This window comes from Balaenoptera borealis, assembly GCF_965194805.1.
Source record: "Balaenoptera borealis genome assembly, chromosome: 13".
Classification (NCBI taxonomy): Eukaryota; Metazoa; Chordata; class Mammalia; order Artiodactyla; family Balaenopteridae; genus Balaenoptera; species Balaenoptera borealis.
The window spans coordinates 80,872,747-80,896,883 of record NC_138870.1 but is presented as its reverse complement, the minus strand read 5'-3'; the positions used below and the strand labels follow the sequence as shown (position 1 = coordinate 80,896,883).

Below are 24,137 nucleotides of genomic sequence, written 5' to 3'. Positions count from 1 at the left end.
ATGTTGTTTGGTTTAGAAAATATACACATATATGACATCATTGTAGATGTTGTAGATTTTAGAACAGGAAAAGAATACCAAAGATTAACTGCTTTTATTGGTCTTTAGACAGTAACAGAAACTTTGGTGATATCTTTGGAAATGTGTAGAGTTTGGTCTGGGGGATTGAATTTATTGTTGAAGTCCATGGGGAACCCAAAATAACAACATGGTGTATCACCTACTTTCATGATAACAATTTCCCTCTAAGCTTTCTTTACACATAATCCAGGAAAATACCTCTGCCTGTTTTGCAAATATCTTGCTTCTGCGTGTTGGGAAAATAGGCTAAATAGTGATTAATACTTAGCTGCAGCCTAAGTATAAAATTACACAGAGTTTAAGGGCTGAGGAATGATTAAAAGCTATTTTTTTAAAGCATGATAAAATAAAACATAATTAAAAAGAGTTTTCCTGTCCATACTTTATCATTAACTCTTATAAAAAATTATCTTAAAAGTTCATCTGAATTTTCTGAACAGTCTCTGGCTATACAGAAGCATGAGATGGTGAAAGCAGGGAGACCAGTCAGAGGACTGGCAGAATCCAGGCAAGATGTAATGGTAGCAATAATGGAAATGGGAAAGAGTGGGCATTTGGGGATATTTCTTACAAGAAGAGGAAAAAAAGGTAAGTTGATGGCTTGGAAATGGGGCTCTGCTCATCATTGGATATGTTTTAGATACTGTAATGACTCTTTTTCTGTTTTTGTCTATCTCTTCTCTATCCTTAGGACGGAACAACAAAGAATTGCTGATATCTTTGTAAAGAAGGGACCGTATCTAAAAATGTATTCCACATATATCAAAGAATTTGATAAGAATATAGCTTTGTTGGATGAGCAGTACAAGAAAAACCCAGGTTTTGCTGCTGTTGTTAGAGAATTTGAGGTATTTTTGCTACCGTCCTCTGTTTTGCTACCATTTCTCTGTTTTGAAACTAAAAATATTAGTGAATTCCAGTTACAGCAAACTAGAAAAGTTTTGGAAGTATTAAGATATGGCTGATTTCTAATTTGTACGGTAATTAAACTTTAAAATCAGTTGTCGTCTTTTCTTCGCTCTTTTCCTTTCTTCTGAAGTCTTCATGCTGTTGATATTAAGAATGGAAGTGTGGTATATACAGCTATGGCAACTGATAATTGACCCAGGTTTTCCTCAGTGTCCAGTGAGTTGTTCTGTTGCCTTGGCAGCAAAAGAAAACATGACGGAGAAAGTTAGATGTCTAATATCTAATGATGCTTGCATGATCGATGCTTTTCTTTTTTTTTAAAGCTTATGTCTCATTACTTCTCATTTCTTTTTTCTTTTTTTAAAATAAATTTATTTATTTATTTATTTTTATTTTTGGCTGTGTTGGGTCCTCTTTGCTACGCACGAGCTTTCTCTAGTTGCGGTGAGCGGGGGCTACTCTTCGTTACAGTGCGCGGGCTTCTCTTGTTACGGGGTATGGGCTCTAGGCGCGCGGGCTTCAGTAGTTGTGGCACATGGGCTCGGTAGTTGTGTCACACGGGCTTAGCTGCTCCGCGGCATGTGGGATCTTTCTGGACCAGGGCTCGAACCTGTGTCCCCTGCATTGGTAGGCGGATTCTTAACCACTGTGCCACCAGGGGAGTCCCTCGATGCTTTCTTAACATGCATTGTCATTATACTTTCATAATTATTCTACATACCAGACCCTGGATGTACGTATTTAGAAAAAGATAGAACCATCATATTTGAAAAATGTCTTTCCTTCCCACTTGAGCTGTGTAAGAACACCAGGACATCTTAGGAGGCAGGGACATTTTCACTTGGCCATTTTGATGTCACCCCACAGTAAATACCTTTATTGGAGATAGGAGGTGAGGCTCAGGAATGGGCACCAGTATCTGTTGTACATACTAAGAAAAAAACTTTAGGCAGAATCGAATGTCCTTGTGGTCAAGTCAAAAGCGTTCCGGAATCAAATGTTCCCATATACAGTGTGATTTGGGGGATGTCTTTTGTAGCCATTCATCTGAGAAATTTTGCATTCTTCAGGCTTATAAGACGGGGTTTGCTTAGCAAGGCTGCTTTTCAGGTTGTCCCTAATTTCTGCATTCTCCCCAGCACCAGCTGTTGTTGTTATGAGTATATTGATGATAGGCTCTGATGGTTATTTGAATCCAGTTCCCAGTAGTTTTATTTCTGCCATCTTATTTTGGGAGCCAGGCATTTCCTTCTTGGTTGTTGGGTTGGTGTGTGTTATAAATACATTGGTAGATGCTTTTCTAAGTGGTAGCTGCTGCCTCTGATTGGCCTACAACGCAGACTGCAGCCTCCACCCTCCACCCTCTGCGAGAGGGCTGTGAATTGCCCAGTGAGTCAGTGATTTCAGAGATGTACCTACAAGAGAGGGTAGACTCCGTGGTGAGCTGGTTCTGATTTCCCACTCAGCATAGGAGCTGTGCCTTGAAGGGAGCTTCTCCATGAATCCCAGAGTCGCTGGCTATTTAAAGTTCGGCTTCCGGAGCACTTGGATCTGGGTCCCTTGCTTCTTAGGAAAATGCATGTGTTTACTTTGGATGCCTTTTCCTTTCAGATGAGCCCACGCTGTGCTAATCTGGCCCTCAAGCACTACCTGCTCAAGCCGGTTCAGAGGATCCCCCAGTACAGGCTGCTGCTAACAGGTGGGCTTCTCTGGCACATTACCAACCAAGCATCTCCTGTCGTTCTTAGGAAACCCTGCCTTTCCTAAGAGCACCTCTCTTTTTCTATCCGGTAGCCGATTTTCCTAACACATGAATTTATACATTGCTGGCAGCCTCACGTAGACATTGCCGGCACTGAACTTCTTTAGTTCTTTGGTCATCCGTGTGCATTCTCTGCTCTAGGCATTCATACATGTTAATTCCTTTTGCTCAGAACTTCTTTTACGGTCTCAGCCCCACAACGCTGTGTCGTTTTACCTGGTTAATATTATTAATTCCAAGAAGGTACTTTCCCAGCCGCTCAAGAATGAGGTTTAGAGGGTCACTCCCACATATTTGTATATCAACTACCATGGCCTTCTAGTCACTTACTTCAAAGGGTTGTTATAAGGATTGATTGATGAGCTATGTGCTTAGAATAGTGCCTTGGTCATGGTAAGTTCTAAATAAGTATTAGCTGCTATTATTAGTATTATCCATATCCTTATCATCATCATGATTGTCATTATGTCTGGTCATTGTCTGTATCTTTTACTGGAGCTTCAGGATTACAGGGCTGTGTGTCTAGTTTACCACTGTAATAGTTAAAAAAAGAAAAAGAAAGCTATGATTTGAGTGAAGGCACACACTGTGCTCAGGACTTTATATTCATCGGGTCTTTAAGTCTTCACCATAGCTATGCATATATCACAATATTATTTACATAGATGAAATAACAGGCTTATAGTGATTGAGTGGTCTGGCATCACGAAAAGCCAGTATAGTCTCAGTACCGAGCATAGTATCCAACACATACTACTACTAGGTCCTCTGTGGTATTTGCTGAAATGTATTGGATATGCAGTGACTTAATATACATATATAATGTGCATTAAGAACTATGTCAAGGACTTCCCTGGTGGTCCAGTGGTTAAGACTCTGCGCTTCCAACGCAGGGGGCACAGGTTTGATCCCTGGTTGGGGAACTAAGATCCTGTAGGCTGCACGGCATGGCCTAAATACATAAATAAATAGATTGATAAGTATCTAGATAAATAAATAAAGAATTGAAGAATTGTGTCCAAATGCACAAGAATATTCAAATGCCACTGCCACTCTAAATTCAATCAGCTGTAATTTTATGTAAATAGATTTTGAGGTACTTGGTTCCTGTTAGTGTTCTTAAGCAATGGCACCCCTGCTTTAATCCTTAATCACTTTCTCTTAAGCCAAGAGCTATACTGAATGAGGTAGGTGAATTCTGGAAAGCCAGGATTTCCCGATTTCGCTTTAGGCAAAGCCTTCATACCTTCCAAGCTTGCCTAGTGAACTGCTGATGAAGGAGTCCTGCCTTTCAGCCCCAGGACTGGCTACCCTAGGTATTTCTACTTAATTTGAATTTCTAACTGTGAATCAGGCACTAGATTTCTCTCTGGAATGACATAGGCAAACCAAATAATTTGAGGATATCCTGTCCATCTGTACTTTCTTTCCTCTGCATTTGGCAGAGATTTAGACTACACAGGGCAAAAGGAAGTGCCCATGCATGTGTTGTGTTTTTGCTAGATAAATTCAATGCTGTATCATAAATGAGCTATTGAATGGCTTAGGCTATTTCTACAGCTATCGAATTAAGTACTGTTTTTAGTGGCAAAAGACTATGGTTTCAAATGAGAGAAGGATGGAGCAAGGTTCTGAAATTTTCATGTAAAAATATTTTTTTTCCCACACTGTGACTGATCTAAGTAAAAGAGTTACACATGTGTTTAATGTAGGTTTCATACTGAGTTTGATTTTAATTGATTAATGGTGAAATAGCAACAGCAAGTTTTAAAAATTCTCTTCAAGAGAACAGATTTCATTTGTTTTATAACCAACATGATGTGAGCTTGGGGTTAGTTTTGAGCTTTGTCTTCTTTAATCTTAAAGCCCTCCCCACCCTTAGCTTGGAAAATCTCCATTATTTAAATGATGTACCGTACTTTATATATAGCAGACCCTTAGTAACTGTGGATTTATTTGTTCAAGGTTACAAAGTCAGGACTAAAGTTAAAGAAAGAACACAGACTTTGTAAAGCAATAACCGACGATTCATTCTATGCCTTTTCTTCCATTGATTCAAATTCTTCCCTTCCTCCACCTGACCTGAAGTCCTCCATTACCTCCAAAGCCATCTCTGATTACTCCAGTTCTCCTTAACCCTTTGTATTGGTGCAGTGTGACTTAGTAAATATTTATTTGATGCCTTGTGAATTTGCTAATATTTATATGACTTGAATGTTGATTCCTTAATTTGATTATAAACTCCTTGAGGTCAAGGAGTGAGTCTTTTCAGTAATAATTAATAATTTAGTGCACCCCAGTATATCTGGGTCCCTTTGGGATAGCTTGGAAGCTGTTCAGGAAATAATTCTGGTTGGTTTTAAGCTACATTTAAAGCATCCCTTTAACCAAAATATCTTTAGCTTAATTAAAGGACAACATTGAGAGAGAGAATTTCAGAGACAGTCTCTCCTCCAGAGAGGTGAAGTGTCTTGCCCCAGCAACACAAATAGTGTCTATTAGTTGAAGCACCTGTGGTCATATAATCCTAAGGACATATGGGGGTTGGTACCAAAAGTTTGTTTTATATGTATTTTTATTTAAAACTCTTATTTTCCAGTACTCCTTTTTGTCATGTTCTGATTTCTCTCTACTCTGCAAGATATTTCTACTTTTGTTATCAAAGTGCCCCTATTTACGCACTTAGATTTTTAGAAGTTGGATTTTAAGTCTTAACGTTTGCATCTATTCAAACATGTGAATTAACTCTGGATCCTCATCTTTGGATAAACAAGCTCAATGATTTAATCCTCCACACAACCTTGTGAGGGAAGTATTGATACTTTTATTTCCATTTTAGAATTTGGAATAATTCCAGGGGCACAGAGTATACAGGAACAGAGAGAAAGAGTGAGATTATTTCAGGCAACTCCTGACAACTTCGATTTATTGAGTTTCAGGCAGAGAAAGGGAAGGATTCCTACCTGGCTTGGTATAAGTAGGTTTGTGCCCACCTTGGCTTCTTGGGAAGGGAAGATCGAGAAATGCAGGGATGAAGTACAGATAAGATAAGATAGTTTCTTTTGGAGTCCTTTAGAGAAAGGTAAGTGGAAATCCCCAGATACAGCAGTCCTGCCCCTACTGTTCAAACAAGCATCCTATTGTCTGCAGTGTTTTCTTCAGGACCTAATTTGGGTTTCTAGTGGGTATTTTACTTAGGCTATTTCTGCCTTCATTGTAGTAAAAAATTTCCAACTGAATTCTTGGTAATATTTTTTTAAGCTCAGCTCAAAATAGGATCAAAGAAAATGTATATGTTGTATAATGAAATGCTTAAGATTAGAATTGGTTTTTTTTAAGTAGTAAAGAAAGTGATTTACTTAATTTAAGCAGGAAAAACTTGTAAATTTTACCTTTATTTTGGCCACCTAAGAGCAGTGGATCTGGCCAGATCGTTCAATCTGTGTGGGGCCCAAATCCTATGTGAAGTTAGGACAAAGGGGGATCTTGAGGCAGCAGTGAGGGAGCAATTTTTAAAAAGTGAACAGATGCTGCTAAATGAGCAGCATTAATTTTTTACCACTGCTTATTTCATTCCTCCTCATCAGTTCAGGGTAGAGACTATCTTTTTTTATCCTAACTCAGTGTCTGCATAGATTCTGGCACATAACAGGGACTCAGTAAACTGAAAGGCTTAGGGAAATAAACGTTGTTCCTTTTTATGAGGTTGAGAATCCCTACGCAGTGATGCCTGTGAACATTTGACAGATGGATGGATTGATAAATTGCTTTTAAGAGTAAAAACACTCTTCCAGTTACCCAGAAACAAAACTGTGGAAAGGACTAAAATGCTTCTCTTTCCTTGTCTTTCCTCCGTCGTAAGATCTGCTGACTAGTTTTCCTCTGCTTCTGCTTCCTGCCCTTTCCATTTCCCTTGTTATGCTTCAGGCCAGGCCTTTCTAAACTCACGCCAAGTTGTGGCAATATCTTCCTATTGGTCATGCTCCCTTTATCACGCCCGCTTCCAAGAAGACCATAGAAAAAACACACTTCTCCCATGTCTCCACTTCGCTTTCACACTACCACACTCAACACTCTGACACCAGATATATAGGTTTTTTTCCCACACCAAGAGACTCTCTTCAGCACCAGCTACGTGTCCTATAATTCAATTCAATTCTGACACTGTCTACCTGGAGATAGTGGGCTCAGTTCCACAAGCCTGACCCTTCCAAACTTCAGATGCCATTCGCAAGTCCCAGGCTGTAACCTATTATTTCTGACCGACCGACTGTAAATCTGGGTTCCCATGGCTTTCTCCTTGGGTTTGAAAGTTTGCTAGAATGGCTCACAGAACTCAGGGGAACACCTGTGTACGTTTACTGGTTTATTATAAAAGGGTATGCTAAAAGATAAAAATGAACTTCATATGGAAGAGGTACCTAGGGCAAGGTATGGTGGTTGGAACTCCCATGCCCTCTCTGGGCACACCAGCTCCCTAGAACCTCACCAAACCCTGTATTCTGGGGTTTTTATAGAGGCTTCATCACGTAAGCATGACCCATCATTAACTCCACTTCTAGCCCCTCTCCCCGTCCTGGAGGATGGAGAGTAGGGCTGAAAGTTTTAAGCTTTTAATCATGGCTTGGTCTTTGTGGTGACCAGTCCCCATCTAGGAGCCGACCAAGAGTCACCTCATTATAACAAAGGACACTACTGTCACTTAGGAAATTCTAAGGCGGCTTTGTGTCAGAACTAGGGTCAAAGACCAGATATTAGAACAAAAGATGCACCAACTGCTCTTTTTTTTTAAATGAATTTTTGATATGATATATTTTAATAAATTTATTTATTTATTTATTTTGGCTGCATTGGGTCTTCGTTGCTGCGCGCGGGCTTTCTCTAGTTGCGGTGAGCAGGAGCTACTCTTCGTTGAGGTGTGCGGGCGTCTCATTGCGGTGGCTTCTCTTGTTGCAGAGCATGGGCTCTAGGCACGCAGGCTTCAGTAGTTGTGGCTCGCGGGCTCTAGAGTGCAGACTCAGTAGCTGTGGCGCACAGGCTTAGTTGCTCCGTGGCATGTGGGATCTTCCCGGACCAGGGCTTGAACCCATGTCCCCTGCATTGGCAGGCAGATTCTTAACCACTGCGCCACCAGGGGAGTCCCACTCCTAGTGCTTTTATCTCTCAGAAAATTACGAAGATTTGGGGAGCTCTGTGCAAGGAACCGGGGGCAGAGACCCTACAGTTGGCCCTTGGTATCAGCAGATTCGGAACCCATGGATAGGAAGGGCTGACTGTACTACACCACTTTATATAAGGGAATTGAGCATCCACAGATTCTGGTATCTGAGGGGAGTGCTGGAACTAATCCCCCACAGATACCAAGGGATAGCTGTGTATATGTTTTCTATCATTTCACAGATATACTTTTATTCTGCTTATTAGGAAAGTTGAAAACCTGCTTATCCTACCATAACGATGGATACATGTCATTACACATTTATCCAAGCCCACAGAATGTACACCACCAAGAGTGAACTCTAATGTAAACTGTGGATTGTGGGTGATCATGATGTGTCAGTGTAGGTGCATCCATTGTAACAAATGGATCACCCTGATGGGGTATGTTGATGACAGGGGAGGCTGTGCATTTGTGGGGGCAGGAGCTGTATGGGAAGTCTCCATACCTTCCGCTCAATTTTGCTGTAAATGTAAAACTGCTCTAAAAAGTTAAATCTTACTTTAGAAAAAAAATGATTTATCCACAGTATAAAGACCACAATTATAAACCTGTTCTATATAACCAAAGAATTGCCCAAACCTTATTTTCCTTTGTTCTAGCTGCACTCATTTTCTTACCCTCTCCTGAAACCTGACTTTCAAGGCCAGATTCTCACCTCCATTAATCAATCACCTACTCATTCAACCAGTATTGATACAGGCTGGTGCTGAGCTGGGCACCTGTATACACTGGCAGACAACACAGTGGTGATCCCTGCCCTTATGGAGCTTACAGTCCTACTCTTTGGGGCCACCCCAACCCCTCAGGGTCCCTCCCAGCTCTTCCTCTTCTCAATTCCTAAAATTTATATTGATCTGGTCACTTTTTTTTTTTTTTAAGGAAAAGCCAGATGCCCCACTTCTTTTCCTCCAGGGTTTTTTTTTTTTTTTTTAATACTTATTTATTTACTTATTTTATTTTTGGCTGTATTGGGTCTTTGTTGCTGCATGCGGGCTTTCTCTAGTTGCGGCAAGCGGGGGCTGCTCTTCATTGCGGTGCACTGGCTTTTCCTTGCGGTGGCTTCTCTTGTTGCGGAGCATGGGCTCTGGGCACATGGACTTCAGTAGTTGTGGCACGCGGGCTCAGTAGTTGTGGCTCGCGGGCTCTAGAGCTCAGGCTCAGTAGTCGTGGCGCACAGGCTTAGTTGCTCCACGGCATGTGGGATCTTCCTGGAGCAGGGCTCAAACCCAAGTCCCCTGCATTGGCAGGCGGATTCTCAACAACTGCACCACCAGGGAAGTCCCTGGTATTTTTTTTAATTAATTAATTCATTTATTTATTTATTTGGTTGCACCAGGTCTTAGTTGCAGCACGCAGGCTCCTTAGTTGCAGCTCGTGGGCTCCTTAGTTGTGGCAGGTGGGCTCCTTAGTTGTGGCATGCAAACTCTTAGTTGCAGCATGCATGTGGGATCTAGTTCCCTGACCAGGGTTCGAACCCAGGCCCCCTGCATTGGGAACACATAGTCTTATCCACTGTACCACCAGGGAAGCTCCTGGTCACTTGTTTGAGTGAGAATATTCTGAGGATTTATTTTTGTAGGGGTCACTTTTTTTTTTGAAGGGATCTTTTGTGCCTATAAAAAATATGTTACATATTATAAAAAAAAAATTCCCTCTTCATCTTCTACCATCCAGGGATGACTATCATATATCCTTTTAGGGTTGGTGTTTTTTTGTTAGGTGTTTTTTTTGTTTGTTTGCTTGTTTTTGTCTTTATTTTGTGTTATATGTATTATAAACTTTTCAATGAAAAGCCTTTTATTTGTGGAAAGCTACTACATTGGTGTTGAAACAAGGTGAATCAGTGGGGATCATAGTGGAGAAAATATAATGAAAAATATAATTTAAAAATTCCTCTGAAGTATTTTTTCTATTTCTGTATTTGCAGAGGGGAAGAAAGGCTTTTGAACTTTGATTAAATTTGGATCAGGTAGTTTCTTTGATCTTGTTCAAAATATTTATAAGTGACTTTAACAACATATTATATTACTTTTCCTGTAATCTTTGCCTTTAGTCTGGGATGGCATTAACTCCCTCTAGGTTTTAGAAATCCAGGATTTCCCATGTTGGTAGAAAATGGGATATTAAAAACATCTGTTCTGTTCTGAAGCTATAAATTTGAGTTATGAACAGGCTAATAAGCAGATTTGACAAAAGATCAGAATCAAATTAATGCATGACTTTTAAAAATCCCTTACTGAAAATTGAAACTTTTGCTTCTGAAAATTCAAACTTCTGCTTAACAAGTGTTTGTTTGAAAACCATAGGCTAAAATCATTCTAACACTTTCTCTAGAGCAGAACTTGATGAAAGGCGAGGCTGTCCTGGACACCAGCCAAAGAATTTATTTTCTGAGGAACCCAAAGGCCCTGATACAAAGCAGCTCTGTCCATGTAAAATGGGAGGGTGATAACATTCAGAATTCCCGTTGTAATTAGCTCAGCTCTTGTTCTGTTGCAATTCATTTTTTTTTTAAGTCTTTTTTTTTTTAATTAATTAATTTTTATTTATTTATGGCTGTGTTGGGTCTTCATTTCTGTGCAAGGGCTTTCTCTAGTTGTGGCAAGCGGGGGCTACTCTTCATCATGGTGCACGGGCCTCTCACTATCGCGGCCTCTCTTGTTGCGGAGCACAGGCTCCAGACGCGCAGGCTCAGTAATTGTGGCTCACGGGCCCAATTGTTCCGCGGCATGTGGGATCTTCCCAGACCAGGGCTTGAACCCATGTCCCCAGCATTGGCAGGCAGATTCTCAACCACTGCGCCACCAGGGAAGCCCCGCAATTCATTTTTAATCGTAGTTGTGAATAAGGTATTTTGAGAGATGATATGTAATAAATTATGTCCATGAGGTATTTTAGTACTACAGAAAGACTTCAGGATATAAGAGGTAAGCACATTTTATCTGCTTGTTCTATTATAGCTTTTAAATGTAATCTCACTTTCTATATAAAACAAGTGTTCTTAACCTTTTTAAGGTTATACCAGAATCCCTCTGGGAATGTGGTGAATCCTATGGATCTCTTCTCGGAGTAATTTTTGAAGTTACAGAATAGAATTCGTAAGATTAAGAGGAAACCAATTGGCCTGAAATAAAGTTATTAAAATAATTTTGAAGAGTGCAGAGTAATACATGTGCTTCTTTAGGTAATACATTAAATAGGAAGAGGTGGTGTGGATCTAATAATTGTCATGATTTTGAAGTAGTGGTGAGAGTAAGCAATATTTTGAGATGCCTGCAACAACCATAATGTCATATAAAAAAACATGCGATTTCTATGGTGATAAAGCCCTGGTGTCATTGATAATACTGTGATTTGTTGACTATATTCGTAATGAAATTCCGTATTTCACTTAGAAATTAGTAGAAATTTTGGTTTTGCCTGTCCAAGTTTGCAGACCCTCTGAATTCTACCCATAGACATTACTGCAAAGCCATTCTTTTTCCAATTCTCAGTATAGATTTGACTTGGATTCCCTGCAAGTAACCGAATGCCTCTATTGCTGGAATGGGCCTTGCCAAAGATCTAGCAAGCTGAGTCTGTCGCCAAAGAGTTTCCCTCTTAGCATGTGTCAGAATCATGGGCTCACATCAGGAACTGTTCCAGGGAATTCCTTCGTGGTCCAGTGTTTAGGACTCTGCCCTTCCACTGAAGGTGTACAGGTTTGATCCCTGGTCAGGGAACTAAGATCCCCCAAGCCGCACGGCCATTAAAAAAAAAAAAAAAAAAAGGGAACTGTTCCAGTTGGAGAAAACACTGAAATTCAGTCAAACTTGAATTCACTTTGGTGTTTATATTTGCTTTATTCTTCACTTAGCAGTTCTTTGGGTAGTAAAATATACTTATCTCCCCAAACCTCAATTATTAGGGTGGTGGGGACCAAATTTGGATAAGAGGTTCCTTAAGTGGGACTTGCCTGCGTCAAGGCCATTTCTGTACGTGTGAGGTTCTCACTTGATAAACTGGCAGGCTTAAATGTATCCACGAAGAAAAGCAGTCTCAATGAAGTCAAAATAATGGATGTTTACATTTGTTGACTTTCCTATGGGTCTGACTCCCCTAAGGGCATTCTGTATATGCCAAGCCAACATGTCCTGCTAAAAAGGGACCAAAGGGAGATTCTGTCCATTGTAAGATCTGATCCAAAATTTTGTCCTAGGACGAGCCTGGCATCAGGTTTGGTTTGTAAGTCCTTAGGGCATGCCACCTCTGGACCAGACTTATCAAAGTAAGACAGACCAGGGCTGCCTCATGTGGCTATGCCCTGACAAGGGCTCCCGGCTGAGTTCTAAGTCCAGCCAGCGCTCCGCTTGCCATATTGTGTGCCCTGGTGAGGGACTGCATCAGCCCAGGAGAAGTGGCCTTTTTAATTCACAGAAAGGCATTGCCAGCTTTCCAAGAACATGAATCTGTGAACCTGAGAGCCCGGAAAGGTCACTCTTCTAACTTAGGCATCTCTGGGCCACATTCTCAGAGGACAGAACTGACCTAATATTTGAGAAGCAGGAGAATTAGAGCAGAGACTGGAACACTTTTTAATTAGACCCTCAGAGTATCATCTCAACTGCTTAGTAAAATATGGAGCAAGAAGTGGTAACCCTAAATGAGTGTCATTTAGTTCATCATAAATTAAGGAAACATTTGTTGAATATGCACCAGACCTTGTTCTAGGTGCTGGGGGATATAAGGATAATTAATTCAGACTCCTGGTCCTCCTGAAGCCCATGGTTTAGCATTTGTGCTTAAAGGGATACTAGACACTATAGAACCATTAACTTAGCTTTTAACTAGTTGCTGACACTCCATATTCTCATTAAGGTTAACTTAGTTTGCAATTTTATTGATACATATCAAAATGATTTTGTGTATAGTAATAAATAGAGTACATCATTAAAGAATATTCTGAGAGGGAAACATCAGTCAATACGTATTTTAAAACATCAACAGTTAAAGACACGTAATACCGTTGCAAAAATAGACCTATTGATTAAAAATAATAATAATTATCTGCCATTGGAATAGGGAGGTAACTTGAAATAGACTGTTGTTTATAAGAATCTAATGTTGACAAAGTAGGAAGTGCAAGACAATAGAAGGATTATTTGGTGAATAACCTGTTAAAATTTGAAAAACTAATTAAAATTCATACATTATTGGATACACTAAAAATAAAATCAAAGCTAAATATAAATAGGCAGAGCACAGAGGATTTTTAGGGTAGTAAAAATACTCTGTATGATACCATAATGATGGATACATTTTCATTATATATATTTGTCCAAACTCATAGAATGTACACCAAAGTGAGCCGTAATGTAAACTATGGGCTCTAGATGCTAATGATGTGTCGATGTAGGTTCATCAGTTGTAATAAATGCCCAACTCTGGTGGGTGATGTTGATACTGAGGGAGGCTGTGCATGTGTGTAAGCAGAAGGTATATGGAAAATCTTTGTACCTTCCCCTCAACTGCTCTAAACATAAAACTGCTCTAAAAAAATAAAGTCTTAACTTAAAAAAAAAAAAATTACATATGAATCATTAAACTATAGGAAAACCAGGGAAAAAATAAAATTGGTTATTTATTAAAACTCTCAGGGTAGGGAGAGGAGGGGGGATGATTTTCTAAGCCCCCAAAATTAAAGAAATTATAAAGGAAAATATTGATACCTTTCAACTCTTCTATATAATAAAAACATTATAAAGGTTTAAAATATAGTTGAAATAAAAAGATAAACAGTACATCAGAAAACATATTTGTAGCAAATACGAAAAAATACTATTTCATTAAGAATATTAAAACTTTTATAGGTATCTGGACTAAAAATATGAACAAACAATTCACTCAGAAAAAGTATACATAATAAATACACTGTGGCATGTTTAAGATCCTCTGAATCATAAATATCGATTAAAATAAGTTATCAGTTCCCCCTACTACATTAGCAATAAAAAACTACAATACACAAAACTGGCAATCATTTAGTGAAGCTGGTATTTTCATATATAAATAATGATATTTTAAATTGGTATATCCTTTCAGGAAAGGTTTCTCATGATATATATCAAGTACTTAAAAAAAACAAACATCTTTTCATTCCCATTGATATTCTGCCCCCTTCACATACACACCCAAAATGTGAAGTATAGAAAAAGACAAATATATCAAGATATTGACCACTGTTACTTGTAATTAAAATAATCACACAATTTATTATTCAAACACAGTACCTTTCAAGAGTGCAAGGGGCAGTATTTATAGTAATACCTGGACAATAGGTATATGGCAGAATCATATGGGCAAATTAGGATGTATGGCCATCCAATTTATAACAGCCAAAACAAGATAACTAAAAAATGACTTAAGTCTAATAATAGAGTACCTAAATCCCATATCATATATCCCTGTAGTGGCATGTTCGCTACTCCTATGTATTAAAAAAAATGTACGGGTTAGAATACTTTAAATGTGCTATAAAATTCTGTATATTATTAAAATTAAGTAAAGTCAAGCATTTATAAAAATAGAAGGAAATACTTCAAAATAAATAGTTGTTTTAGAGAGATGTTCGTGGTATGCTTCATGATACTTTAGAATGAGAGTCATTAGTTTTTCAATCTGGGCCAAGCCTAGTTATTTTATGTATGGGGATACTGACACCCAGAAGTGCCACAGGACATGGTCAGAGTCACATACATACCTCTGCTAGACATGGCTAGACAAAGAAAGTAAGAATCTGTCTTCTCACTCCCAACAAGAGCTCTTGAGCCCTTCGCCAAGCCACCTTCGAGATGGCAGCAGTGTGTCTTACAACCTGATACTTGATCTTTATTTTGGTATTTAAAATAATCTCTACTCTGTTTCACAAGTCAGGATAATTTTAGGTGGCTTCTTTTAACATTTGAAATTTTGGCAAACAGGCTTTCATTGACTAGACTTATTATTCTCTAGATCTCATAATTCTGTATTTTGTTGCTGATTTCATTACATATGTAGGGAGGAAAGAAGAAATCTAGATAATACAAAGCAAGACATGTCCTTAAATTCAAAACACTTGACTTTGGAACGTTACCCCGTCCTATATGCTAATTTCCTCTGTGCTCTGCCATCAACCGTTTCTGAGCACGCAGTCCAGGAATCTGACTGGGTGCTGTTGAATTAAAAAGTCCCCGATTCCCACAGATGACTCATTTTTAGGAAATGGTTACTGTACCTCTGAATCATTTTCTGCTTTAAGTTGATTATTCGTTGATTAGGCAATCAAGGGATTGTAAGGCTTACTAGGAGCCCATGTATTGAAAACTTAGACCTCTAACAAGGTATGGTATTTGTTGGGTCCTCATTCTTTCACTCTGGGCCTCATATATGAGGACAAAGTTAACTTGCATAGCCCTTAAGACTGCACATGCTATGTTTTGGTTAGTTTTGTGCTGCTAATGTTGGATGATGGTGATGGGGACTGATTAACTTTTAATCAACGATGCCACCTGGTGGCCAGAAAGTACATTTTGTGGTGTCCAGGCATGCTGTACCAACCTTTTTTTCTTTGATATAAATAACCTCAGTAGCATTTGAGGCATTTTTATTACTGAAGTTTTGAAAAATCCTTGTTTGGTTTGGTGGAAACAGGAAAGTCATAGAATACTAAAAGTCCAACATGGCAAATTGAGATGACTCCTCTGCTCTCCTCGATTTTTTAATGAAGCTCCAGCAGGATGCTAGGACCTAAATGATATGTAGTAAACAATTCCAAATGACCAATGCAGGAGTGTCTGTCTGGTTTCCCTTCCTGCGTTTCACCTGGGTTATGACAGTCACTGGGGCAGCTGGTGATTCCATTGCTCCTTCCATCTGACTCAGGGTGATCAGTCTCGTTCTTCTCATTCTGTAGTTAAGGCACTAGTGATTCTTAACTGAGGGGATCATGGTCTTGTCTTCCTAGAAAAGGTAAAAGTTCTCAAAAGGAGTAGGTACTGCAGTGAGATGCCCTGAAAATATGGATGAATACATGAGAAAGTTGAATTTCTAAAATTCAGTTTTGGAAAGGTGAATTTTGCAAGTTGAGTTTTAAGATTTTTTTTAATTGGCAAGGAAAGTAAACCTTAACCCCATTTTCTCCTTGATTAATAACATGATTTTGCAACATTTTCATCGTGGGTTTTCTGCCCAGCCAGTTTGTGTATTTCCACTTCGTTCCTAAAAGTTTAGGTTGGCGAGCAGCAGCTGAGCTTGAGTACAAGGAAAGAAAACGTAACTCAGAAGATTATTGGGCTCAGCACAGTGATTCTGAGGTCAGGATTTCCTAATATGGACATCTTCCAGTGACCTCTTTTGGTTTAGAGAAATGTCTCAGCTTGCGTGGATATGCTTCTGTATTGAAGAACAAGAAGAATTGAAGACAAAATGGGAACTTGCTATGAATCTGATACTTAGGTAAATCTGCTTTCATTTCCACACTCTTCAGCTACCTGCAGCTTTAAGGAACATCCCTTTTGATTAATGAAGTAGCCCAAGAAGAGTAGGTTTTTCTCCCTAACCCTGTCGCTCTCATGGAAAAGTTAAATATTTGGATTCACTAAACGTGGCTTATATATGGAATGCATTCTGAGTGGGGTCAGAGTGAGATTAAGTTCATTTTTCTTCTCCAGATGAGGCTAAGTGTAGTGTATAATCAATGTATTTTGTTAATTTTTGTGGGTTTCTTATTTATTTGGTTGGAAGAATTGCTCTCCAACTTTTATGTTCAGATTACTTTCAGATCTAAATTGCTTGTGATGGTCTCTGGCAAGGTGGAACCTATGCTGTGGTGCACAGAAGCTTAACGTCGTCATACACGATATCTCGCTGTGGCTTGTTGCCAGGGCTGGGTATTTATAATGTGCATGTCTAGACTTACACAGGTTCTTGGATCACTGTGTCAAAGATGTATAGTTTCAGCAGTCGGGTGTGTATGTTAGTCGTCTATTAAGTTTGAAAATCTGTCACTAACGTCCAAGTTCTCCTTTGTGCCTTTGAGCATGACTTAATAAATCCATGGGATGAAATTATATCTGTTCCATAATATTGCTAAATGGAGATTGGATCTGATACAAATGCATTCAGTCTTTTAATATGCCTTTCCTCTTTCCATTTCCCAACTCCCATGGGCATTAGGATTGGTTTCAGCCTTTATTGCCTTTTACCTAAAATAAGACACAGTCCTGTCTAAAAAAAATCATTTTTTAAAATTCATTAAGCATTTCTTGTCCCTTGCATGCAAAGTCTCTGGCTAAGTGCTATGAGAGATAGAAAGATGAATCAGATGTAGGCAGGCCCTGCCCACAGGAGCCTTGAGTCTAATGAAAAAGAAAATGATAGAAGGCATACAGTAACTGCTGTGTAATGTGTTATGCAAAGGGAAAGAATATTTCTTTCAAATGGAAAGTTTGGTAAGAGAGGAGGAATTTGAGATGAGCCTTGAAGAATTACGGGTAGAATTTTTATACGCAGAGACAGAGAAAGGATTCAGAAGAAGGGAACATTAAAGACAAAAAGCATGGAGCCAGGGAACACATGGGAAGTGTTTAAGGAATTGTGCAGAATCAGACTTAAGAACAAAGGGCCTGTGTAAGGCAGTAGCAAGAGAGAAAAGCAGAAAAGTCAACAGGGACCATGTAGCGGGGACTTGAAATTCCAGGAAATAGAATTTGTTTTAACCTGAGAGTTAATGGGAAGTCATCCAGCATTTCTCATCAGAGAAGGAAGTATTACCTTGAAATCCTGTAACATTCCTTGGTTACAGGATTTATGAAATATAACCTTATTGCCTTAAATTTTTTTTCGTATTACTAGAACCACTATATACCATGTTACTCGTTTACAGACCATCTTCATCTAGACCAGGGTTTCTCAACTGCAGCCCTATTGACATTTTGGCGCAGATAATTCTTTGTTGTAGGGCTGTCCTGTGCATTTGTAGGATGTTTAGCAGTGTCTCTGGCCTCTAACCACTAGATGCCAGTGGCATCCCCTTTTCCCCAGTTGTGATAATCAGAAATGTCTTCAGACATTTCTAAATTTCTCCTGGGGGGCAAACCTGCCCCCATTTGAGAACCACTGGTCTAGATATATGTATTGCATTTTTCTGGTGCTCTGGGCATTGTTAGACTCTTAAGATTGCCAAATCTCAGAGTTCCTTAGACATTCAATCTATTAATGCTTGAAATTTGGTACTAAACATGCATCTGATCTTGAGATTAAGGTACTTTGTGCGTGTTGGAGTTAAAGAGCTGAACTGGGCATCCGGAGACCTGGGTTTGGGTTCTGGTCCTGGCTCTGCCACAGAGAGGTTGTATTACTTGAGTGACACCGTGTCTTCGGTAGCCTGATTCCTCATCTCTAAAATCACCAGTGCAACCTCTCAGCCTCTTTCTAGCTCTGATTCTGTGTCCTGATTTCAAATTGATCCCAGGGCTTTTATTCTTTCATTTTTAGAAAGGTAGCACAAACAGAATGAATATGTATATTAACCAATAAGGCTGACTAGAGTATTGAATAAGAAAGACAAATGTTTTTTCCTTAGTGCTTTATTATACTAAATACCATAACTTTTTTTTCCTTTTCTAGACTATTTAAAAAATCTCTTAGAAGATGCTGGAGATTACAGAGACACTCAAGGTAAACAATTTTTGTGGTCTCATGTGTTATAGAAGTTTTTATATTATGTTCGTTTGAACCTGAAAAGTAAAAACGTAACAAAACCCACATACAAAACTGTGTTTTATTCATAAGAAGCCTTTTTAAACTCTGTTTTAGGCAGATTAAAATAGAACTAGATAAAGTGGTGCTGGATGCAAGTGAAATTATAGGGGCAAAAGATGCCCATGGTCAGGCAGCCATTGGAGCCAGCCTCCTGAGAGAGTGGTCCCAGCATAGTCTGTGGTCAGGGAGCTTCGTCCTCCTGGGCTCAGTCTCTCTGTGCTGGGGTGCACTCACCTTCTCTAGATGTCCACTGCTTTCAAAAACAGAGATTGAACCAGTTGATCTGCAAGGTCCTTTCAAGCTTTAAAATCATGAGTCCATGAAGTGACCAAACTACACAAATTAGAGATAAGGTCTAAAATAGTCTATTATTCTGGGACTGTTTAATGATGGGCATTAGCCTTACCATCCTTCCACCCCCTCACCCCAGTAGTACTTAAGGAAAATAGTCCATTACAATACAAGGGACTCATTGATATTCATGGGATAATCCACTGTGTGTGTCTGTGTCTGTGTGTGTTTGCATGTATGTCTGCTGTCTTTCTCTCTCTCTCTCACACACACACACACACACACACACACACACACACACACGAGGATTTAGTTCTGTTTAGGAGAGTAGTGTTTCTTTCTATTTATTCCCAAACTACCTCTTTTAAATGTCATAGGTGTATCCCTGGTTCTAATCTACAGAAACACATTAGACAAATCCATCTCCACGGCATTTATTTTATGAATTTTGATCACATTCTTGTGCATCCTTTACATTATCAGATTACAAAGCTGAAAGGTTTTTAACCCATTTTTGTAGAGATTCTTATTCATTCTATTAATCATTTTACTTCTGTAACATCTTTTATTCGCAAGTGTTATGCTTTTAAAGGTGCTTTTTTAAAGGAAAAGTTTGGAGTGGGGGACATGACATGCTTCTTGTCTCTGGTAAACATATAATTTAGTTGAAGAAGAAAGTCTGTGATAGGGACTTCCCTGGTGGCGCAGTGGTTCTGACTCGCGCTCCCAATGCAGGGGGCTTGGGTTCGATCCCTGGCTGGGGAGCTGCATCCCGCGTGCATGCTGCAGCTAAGAGTTTGCATGCTGCAACTAGGGAGCCCACGTGCCGCAACTAAGACCCGGCATAACGAAATAAATAAAGAAATATTAAAAGAGAGAGAAGAGTCTATGATACCTGTCAGATAAAGAAAAAGCAGATAGCTTTAAAGTAAGGATGCACTTAGCAGTATAGAATCATTTGGAAGACGGAGGAAAGTGTGAGGATTGAAGAGGCAGAGCTTTGCTTAGAGAGAAGTGGAACCAGAGATGAGTTGATGAGAGATGGTGGACGAGAGGAAGAGTGGGCATTCCAGGTCAGAGTCTGTCTCATGAAGATAAATATTTTAGACAGATTTTAGCAGATCGGGCCTCAAGAAAACATCTGTCCCAGGGCTTCTGCCTTCAAGGAAAGTGAGTTATTAGCTCCATTTTGCAGGTAAAACAAATACAGGGTCAGAAATTAAGGAGCTTGTTTAAAGAAAATTACACACTTTAACAAAGACATGGCTTAGGATAAGCAGCGAACAGTGATGTGCACTGTATGGCCAGAGGCAATGCAGTAAAGTGATGAGATTGCCCAAGGGTGAGGGAAAATGAGACTAATATACCTTTGGAAGATAAGCAGAAGAGTTAAAGGAACAGAGTCACCAGGGCCTCTTAAAGGGATGATATGAGGAAAGTAGAATTGCAGAATGGATGGGAGAAGTCAGAGCTTGGAGGCCAGGTGACCAAATAGCAGCAGCTTTATTACTTCATCTATTCATTAAATTTTAAAGCTTTTATCCCTGTCCGCTGGAAGTTCAAGCAGGCCAGAAAGCAGGGAATGTGTCCAAGGTCACCTCTTGAATATCTGCCATGATGAGAGCCAGATACAGTAAATTCTGATACGTGGTTTGAGTCTCTATAAGGAAATACAGCTTTCCTTTAATAATGGTGATAATAATACATTTAAAGACTATAGGAACCTCCAGGGTTGGTACCAGAAAGAGTATCCCTTGGTAGGTATAGTAGCTGGACCAAAACACCTCAAACCCTTTCTGGAAATAGATTTTTTTTTTTTAACAGTCCTTTTAGTGACGACTACTGTCATTGCCACACCAGCCTCAGAAGGGCATGCTTCCTTCTTTAACACTCTTACCAGTTTTTCTCAATGATAGGGCTTCTGTCATATGAGATAACCTTCTTTGTGTGGATTTCTAATTAGCATTGCAGGATGTTTAACATCCCTGGCTCTTACCCATTAAAGGCCAGTGGACCTTCCCAGTCATTGTGACAACCGAAAATTATCTTATACATGTCCAAGTGTCCCTAGGGGAACACTACTGTCTTGAATTGAGAACAACTGTAGCCCAAAAGGAGACAAAGTATAGACTTTTTCCTTTATATCTAGTTATGAAGATGACAAACTGAAGCATTCAAAAACATTTAATAAAGGCAAGAGGTTAATAAAAAGAATAAAACACAGGTGAAGCTAAATAACCCAACTCACAAAATAATGTGTGTAATTTCCTAAGGTCTAGTATGCTTCCATGTGGCATTTCTTCCCTCTTGGGATCAGACTAAGAGAAGGCAGCCAAGCCCTGACCCTCTTAAATAGCTGGTCCTCATAATTCTGGTTTCCTATCCCAGGATCCTTCTCTCCCAAGGCAGTTTATCCTGGAATGGTCCTCAGCTTCCAGGTAAAATCCTATCCATCCTTATAAACTTCAACAGAATAATCAACTCTCAGCACAAAACAACCCTGACGTTCATACTATTGATACACATGGTCTGTAATGTATCTTTAGAGTCTTTCTTTGGCTCATTGTTTTATAAGTACTGTTTTTCCTTGGTTTTGCTCTCATCGAACCGCATCGCCTGTATTTCTGCCTACTCGCAGTTAACTGGTCTCCTGCAGTGGTCCGTGGCTGTGAACTAGCTGTCTTGTCGTCTGGAGTTGCTCAGTGTTGCAATTCATTGGTAATGATAGTGATCGAATGCCCCTTCTGTTCCTACATATTTTAGATGCCCTTGCTGTTGTTATAGAGGTAGCCAACCATGCCAATGACACCATGAAGCAAGGAGTAAGTATCTTCATTTCACGGCTGCTGTACTGTTGAACCTGGGAGCCCGTGCCTTCATATGCTCTGCATTCTCTTTCTGTAGGACAACTTTCAGAAACTTATGCAAATTCAGTACAGCTTAAATGGACACCATGAAATAGTTCAGCCTGGACGGGTAAGTGTTTTAGACTGCCTTTTGCAAACTTAATACAATGGATCTAGGCACCATTTGTAGCTGTTTTCATTTGAGTTATGAAAATAGGTTATTTGTTATTGTTACTCTTCAGTGACCCAATCTGGATCAACTAAGTTCATTCTATCCTTTCAAAACATTCATGATTTAAGTCATTGTGACAAGAAGTCCAATTCAATTAGAAGAATGGCAAGGGACCCCACAGAGTAACTGATTAAATAGGATCATTTTATTGTGTAATACTAGCTGACCTCACACAGCTTTAAAGACAGTTTCAATTAAAATCTTTAATGTAAGAGAAGATTATGAGGGGAGGGAGAAAATTGGTATTTTGATGTTCTTCATAGAGCACAAAAGTGACTGAGGGAATGAATTCAGGAAAATTACAAAGTGCAATTGTCAGGATGTTGGCTATGCCTCAAGATCAAGTACACACTCAGTCAATTACATTTCAAACCATATGGTACCCCTGGGCTCAGTATTGGAGTTATGAAACTCTGCTGGCTTATCCAATTCCTAAGTGACTTACAGGGTTTGAAAAGAAGCCATGGCTGTAAAAAGTAACAAGGAAACTATGTCTGCCCAGCCTCCACACAAAATAATTCTGGGGAAAGAAGGTCGAAAAGGAAATTACATGTATATGTATATTGTAGTTGTGTTGTGAGGGTACTAAATGGGTGTTTGTTTGGATGAATCAGGTTTTTCTCAAAGAAGGAATTCTGATGAAGCTATCTCGGAAAGTCATGCAGCCCCGAATGTTTTTCCTGGTAAGTGGCCACGTGTGTTTCTGTTGCGCCCGAGGCAGGGATAATTGCTTAATGAAAGGAGATGGTTGTTCAGGACAGATAAGATTGGCACATTCAGACAGCAGTTTTAGTAGGATCTTTGACTGGCTGGATTGCTTGTTTGCATGTCAAGTATAGGAAACAAAGTCTTGTATGATACACAACTAGAAATTCACTTCCTTTTTGAGTTTAGTTTATTTCATCTCTGATTTGGAAAAATTGATTCAATCAGTGGTTTGTTTTGGCAGATTATAATACCTTAGGTGGGATTTAGAATTCAGAAAACGTTAAATCTGTTACAGAACTTGGAAAGAAAGCACATTTTCTAGAAATTGCCTTCTAGTAATATTCTAATAGTACATTCTAGGTGGTTCTGGTTTTATAAGCAGAATATAAGTATTCAGAGAGTTTTAAACAAAGAGGTAATATTGTTCCTTTATTCCTGTATCTTACCAATATCTTTGTAGCTGAAATTTGTTGCTTTACTTTGCCCTATGAAATGTTTCTACTTTCAGTTTAATGATGCTCTGTTGTATACAACACCGGTGCAGTCCGGGATGTACAAACTGAACAACATGCTCTCCTTGGCTGGAATGAAGGTCTGTGCATCTGTTAGAAGATATATATATATTTTTTTTTTTTTTTTTTTATTATTAGCACCTTTAATTATTATTTATTTATTTATTTATTTATTTGGCTGTGTTGGGTCTTCGTTTCTGTGCGAGGGCTTTCTCTAGCTGCGGCAAGCGGGGGCCACTCTTCATCGCGGTGCGCGGGCCTCTCACTATCGTGGCCTCTCTTGTTGCGGAGCACAAGCTCCAGACGCGCAGGCTCAGTAGTTGTGGCTCACGGGCCTAGTTGCTCCGCGGCACGTGGGATCCTCCCAGACCAGGGCTCGAACCCGTGTCCCCTGCATTAGCAGGCAGATTCTCAACCACTGCGCCACCAGGGAAGCCCTAGAAGATATATTTTTACCCAAATGTATTTAGAGAAAAAGCCCTAAGATAATCATCTTCTCATATCCCTGTCTCTTCTCTCTCCATGTGTTACTGTTCATTTGTTCATTTATTCATTTTTGTAGTTATTTGTTCCCTCATACATTAATTTAGTCATAAGATATTTACTGAGAACTACTATAAACAAAATGTGTTATCGGTTTAGTGAAAAATATAAAGATGAATTGAAGCATTCTTTTGTCTCCACCTCTACTCCAATCCCTCCAGGAGTTTAGCAACTAGTTGGGAAGCTAATACGCTGCATATCAATACCTATAAAATAGATTGTAATAAATATCACTATAAAGGCACAGTTAAAG

The 24,137-nt window shown here is 39.4% G+C and overlaps 1 protein-coding gene across 7 annotated transcripts in view; it reads left to right on the top strand.

The window, feature by feature from the left end:
- The window catches only part of FGD6 (FYVE, RhoGEF and PH domain containing 6), a 109,667-nt gene that overhangs the window by 65,911 nt on the left and 19,619 nt on the right, over positions 1–24,137 (top strand). For all 7 annotated transcript variants that reach the window (XR_014233319.1, XR_014233320.1, XM_082350417.1 and 4 more), the window contains 7 exons: positions 773–929; positions 2,602–2,689; positions 18,618–18,668; positions 21,807–21,865; positions 21,948–22,019; positions 22,736–22,804; positions 23,338–23,421. Coding sequence is in view for 5 of the 7 variants with exons in the window: in XM_082350417.1 (XP_082206543.1) it covers positions 773–929; positions 2,602–2,689; positions 18,618–18,668; positions 21,807–21,865; positions 21,948–22,019; positions 22,736–22,804; positions 23,338–23,421 (580 nt within the window). In the remaining 2 variants the exon portion in view is untranslated. The remainder of the gene's footprint in view (positions 1–772; positions 930–2,601; positions 2,690–18,617; positions 18,669–21,806; positions 21,866–21,947; positions 22,020–22,735; positions 22,805–23,337; positions 23,422–24,137) is intronic.